The 4,744-nt window shown below is 43.4% G+C and overlaps 1 protein-coding gene across 5 annotated transcripts in view; it reads right to left on the reverse strand.

Moving 5' to 3' along the window:
• fnip1 (folliculin interacting protein 1) overlaps positions 1-4,206 on the reverse strand; it is a 29,196-nt gene extending 24,990 nt beyond the window's left edge. For 2 of the 5 annotated variants that reach the window (XM_017492342.3, XM_017492341.3), the window contains exon 1: positions 3,959-4,206. In XM_017492342.3, coding sequence (XP_017347831.1) covers positions 3,959-4,047 — 89 coding nt within the window. In that variant the 5' untranslated portion in view covers positions 4,048-4,206. The remainder of the gene's footprint in view (positions 1-3,958) is intronic. The other 3 variants (XM_017492343.3, XM_017492344.3, XM_017492346.3) reach the window with 2 other exon arrangements.
• Between the last annotated feature and the right edge of the window lie 538 nt (positions 4,207-4,744).

Consider the following 4,744-nt stretch of genomic DNA (forward strand, 5'->3'; position numbering starts at 1 on the left):
GGCAGTTTCCTTGGACTTATAAACTGGTGTTGTCACTACATTCCTGACTGTTCACATCATGACAAGGTGCTCAGGCAATGCTGTCTCACAGACCAGCCTGACATCATTACATGGACTAAGGAGATGAGGCATTCATTTGGTTATCTCAAGAAGTCTGAGTTCAACTCCAGCTCTAGGTCTGCTGGTCCATCAGTCTCCTTTCTGACCTGTATGTGTCAAAGGGGTCCTGGCCCCGGAGCATGGCGAAGGTTATCGTCCAGTAGCTTATCTGTCCAATACCCTTGACCCTATGGTTTAGGGCAGGCCTGCGTGCCTGTGGTCTTCACTGACATTTTCATCTTGTCCTTGGCAGGTGTCCCAACCTGCTTCAGGACAGCAATCATTGCACCAGTACAAAAACATGCTGCTGTAATGACCCTCTTCTGGCCATGGCCTACATGGAAGAGGATCAGCACCTGACAGGAAGATGTGAAAGCAACAATTTTGCACTCAACACCCAGAAGACCGAAGAGCTTATTTTGGACCACCAGAGGACAAGAAGCGGCCACACTCACATACCCATCCAGCACATTGATGGGATCAAGGTGGATCATGTGACCAGCTTCAAGTTCCTGAGTGTCCATATCTCTGAGGACCTATCCCAGTCCCTCAACACTTCCACCCTGATCAAAATGGGGCAACAGTGCCTTTACTTCCTGAGGAAACTAATGAAAGCCCACTTATCCCCCAGATCCAACTGAAATTTACCACTGCACTAATGAAAGCATGATAAACTTCATTACAGTGTGGTACAGAAACTGAACTCTCGCATATCAGAAGGCCCTCCAGCGGGTTGAGAAAACTGCCCAATACATCACTGGTGTCCAGCTACCCTCTGATTAGCAGGAGCAGCGCCATTGCAGCAGTAGCCAATTAGCTTAGTTTAGGATCTTAGTGGGTTTAAAGCAAAAAAAAAAAAATTATAATAAAATAAATAAATAATCATGAAACACTCACTCTTTGTTGCAATCGATGAAACTCCCAGGGTAGCTCCTATCTTGGGTGAAGTGTCCGGTTTGTCGCTGCCTCGGCGCCCGGGAACGAGCGGCACCAAGCCGGACACTTCTCCCGGGAATCACAGAGCTGCGTTCCGGCTCCCAGTCACCATCGAACAAATACTGAACCACACCCTGGTGGTGACGCTCCCTTACTGAGACAGGAGCTACAACAGGATTTTACTTGATAGGAAGAACAATTGAGTGCGTTTCATTATTATTATTTTGCTTTAAACACGCTAAAGTCATAAGCTAAGCTAATTGGCGATTGCACGTTTGCCGCAGATACATGGCCACGACGGCAAAAAGCACACACTGCTTCTCCTTCATCTCATAGGATATTATACAGATATACGTATGAATGTGTCTATGTATATTAATTATATTATATTATATTATATTATATTATATTATATTATATATACACACACACACACACACACGTGAATTTTATATGAGATCACTCTCCCACTAGGGCTGCACGATTATTTTGATCAATATTGAGATCAGGATTATTCATTGATTTTAGGAACATACATTTATTGCACTCTCGCATTTAAATAAACAGACCGCTGCTTTCACCTCCATGTTGTGCTACATTCCTGCTAATGTACAAATCTTCACATCAAATTAGACTGGTCCTTAAAGTGCATCATCTCGTAGAAGTAAAATATAAATAAAACTGTACCCAAAATATAGGAGAAGTAAAAATAAAAATGCCATCAAGCAAATGAAAATATGCATCAAATATAACAATATGCAGCCGAATAAAACAATTCCGGCGAATGCAGAAAAGTCAGTAACAGAGTTTACAGGAGGAGAGACGCAGACAGATCACCCAACAGAGCGGTGCAGGGAGACGTCATTTCGTACCGGAACCCGGGAGTTATCATCGCACCGGTTCCCTCCACAAAAACCCAACAGGATTTTCACAGACTTTTGGATTATCACAAAAAATAATCTCTGTGATCAACAAAAGTTTACAACACTAACACGTTCTGTCCATCAAGATCATTTTCACAAATGCACACGACGTTTATGAAGTCTGACGCCTAAATACAACCTCCAGAAATAAACATCTAACCGCACGCAATAAACGAACTACACCACGGTCGCTCCACCTCAACGTCACCATCACCGAGCTTCCGAGAACGTTTCCAAACTTGATTGAAACATTTTCCATAATACAGATTTACTCTGTGGACGAATCTTCATCCATGTTGTTTTGTTGAATTGTGCACAGCACACCTGAATCAGTTTACCTGCAAAGTTTTTTTCCCCGTTCAGCGTGATGACGTTTAATGTCCACGACAACGTCTCCAGTCCCGTTTAGCAACATGTTAGCGTCATGATTTCCTCTCGCTCAAGCGCTGGAGCATGAAGCGAAGCTGGCAGCTCGAGTGCTAAAATGCTAAGTGGTTTCCGGGTTTTGGCGTACAAAATGACGTCATCCCTGCGCCGCTCTATGGTGATTGGCTGTAAGTTTAGGAAGCGGAGTTTTCTATGAGCGGAGGACGAACTTTAAACGACAGTATCGCGGTCGATCATGTTCATGTAATCGTGGGCAGTTAAAACCGTAATCGAGATCGATACATGATTAATCGTGCTGCTCTATCACACACCAGAATGTGTCATTTTAGCAGCAAGGTTTGCTGTCCAGAGTGGAATGTGAGTTGCACCACCCATGTAACTACTGTGACGGTAGTAGGAACGCCTACCTGCAACTTAGTACAGTACAGCGACTGGCAGTGATAAAATCTGTGTGTGTGTGTGAACAGATCATCAGGAGGCTTAAAACAGCCGAGGAGGCTTTACGTGGCGACATTTTACCTCACTGAAGTGAAAGTGCAATACAAGCCATTATTTAAACCGGTCATGTACTGTATGTACAGTCTGAAACGTCAGATTATGAATACCCAGGGTTAATCGTTAACCCCGGGTAAAGTAAGAGTATGTGTGAAACAAGATAACCCAGGATTTAGACTGACCCAGGGTTAACTATTTCAAGTGTGAAAAGCGCTTATGATTCATATCCAAGTATCCCTGTTGTAGACCAAACAAACCACACTAGCATTCTGTTTCTTTTTTTCATATTTTATCTGGAAATGTACAGCAGCTATAGGTACAGGTCATCATAAAAAGTTGCCAAGTACCCTTAGCTGCTCGACCAACGGGTCACGTGCCTTATACGAGTTCTGCAGCCAGGCTTCATGACGTCACGCTCCGTGCGCCTTAAAGACGTCCACACTATAATTCACAGAAACAAATTACTACGCAAACTGCATTCACCCAGAAGTGTGGTTCCTTTCCAGATTCACCTCACACATCGCAAAATATGTGCCATCTCATTAAACTTACTTGTTGTGCAGTATAAATACTATTGTTTGTTTGTTTGTTTTTTTACAAGTCTTCACTGCTCATGTTGTTGTTGCATGACCCGAATCCTCGCGCATCAATAAACACACAGACAGTCAAAACAACCAACATGCTAGCTAGCTATGTTAGCTACGTGTGTGACGCAAACATTGTTTATTATCGCTAGTGTACATTTTTTAGCAGATAGGTTATTATGAACTCGGTGAACAATAGACTTTAATCCTTGTGCAACTCTTAACGGACCACGTCCATGTAAACTGCACACTCCTGTAGGAAATATTTATCCAAACTAATCCGCCCTGATTATTTATTACCGAGTGCAGCAGAATGCGGGTTGAGACGCAGGGATCTCGTTATCTCGCTGCTGTGGCGGTGCAGAAAAGCCTCAGTAATAAATAATAATCAACAGTTTTCAGACTGATGGCACTTTTAATCGATGACCCAGCGAGCCCGTGTCACGGTGTATTCACTGAGAGAGCTGTGGTTTAAGTCGCTGTGGAAGATAAGGGCGTCTGTCAAATACCGCCAATGTAAATATCCATACGTACCTGAACGCAGATTCGTCCTTGTCGCACTTCGGCGGCGGCGTAAAAACATTTCTTTTATTGAAAAGCTTGTGAAACAGCGTAGGTGGCATATTCGACCTGCTATTTCACTTTAAAATCCGCGTTTTCTGATTAATTCCTGAAGCACGCTCAATTCGTTGGAACCGACTCCATTTGTGGCCTAGTCATATGACGGGTATTACTCACACGAGCTGCTTAACGCCACCGTCCACTACTTCCTGTTCTGATTGGCTGATATTTTTGGCAGTGAACCACGTGATCAGCAGTGTTTTGTTTTTTTTGTTGTTGTTTGTTTTGTTTTCTTGCAAAAACCACCACAAGTTCGTCCGTTAGTGCTGAAACATGTTGCAATATGCACGCTAAAACGGTGAAATAATTTTGCGCATTAACATGTCAAATGAGGTTTTGGTCTGTTACCTACCCAAATAACGACTCTGGGCCCAAGTAGGTTTCGGACCTACAGGACTCGGCTCGGAGTCACTGACTCCGTTTACATGGACAGCAGTAATCTAATTATTGACCTTATTCTGAATAAGACAATATTGTGATTAAGGTGTTTACACGAGTTGCTTTTAGTCTTCTCCTCTCATGTTCCCGTGTTACATGGTATAGGACATAGAGTGATTAACGGCACACATCATTCCGTCCCCACGCCGTCCGACGTTCCCTCCAGAATGTCACGTATCGACATACAGCTCGTCTTCGTTATCAGACAAACACTGATCATCGCTAGTAAATGCCGATGTAATAACTTGAGAGGGAACAGTC

Source organism: Ictalurus punctatus, chromosome 18 (genome assembly GCF_001660625.3).
Source record: "Ictalurus punctatus breed USDA103 chromosome 18, Coco_2.0, whole genome shotgun sequence".
In the NCBI taxonomy this organism is placed as follows: domain Eukaryota; kingdom Metazoa; phylum Chordata; class Actinopteri; order Siluriformes; family Ictaluridae; genus Ictalurus; species Ictalurus punctatus.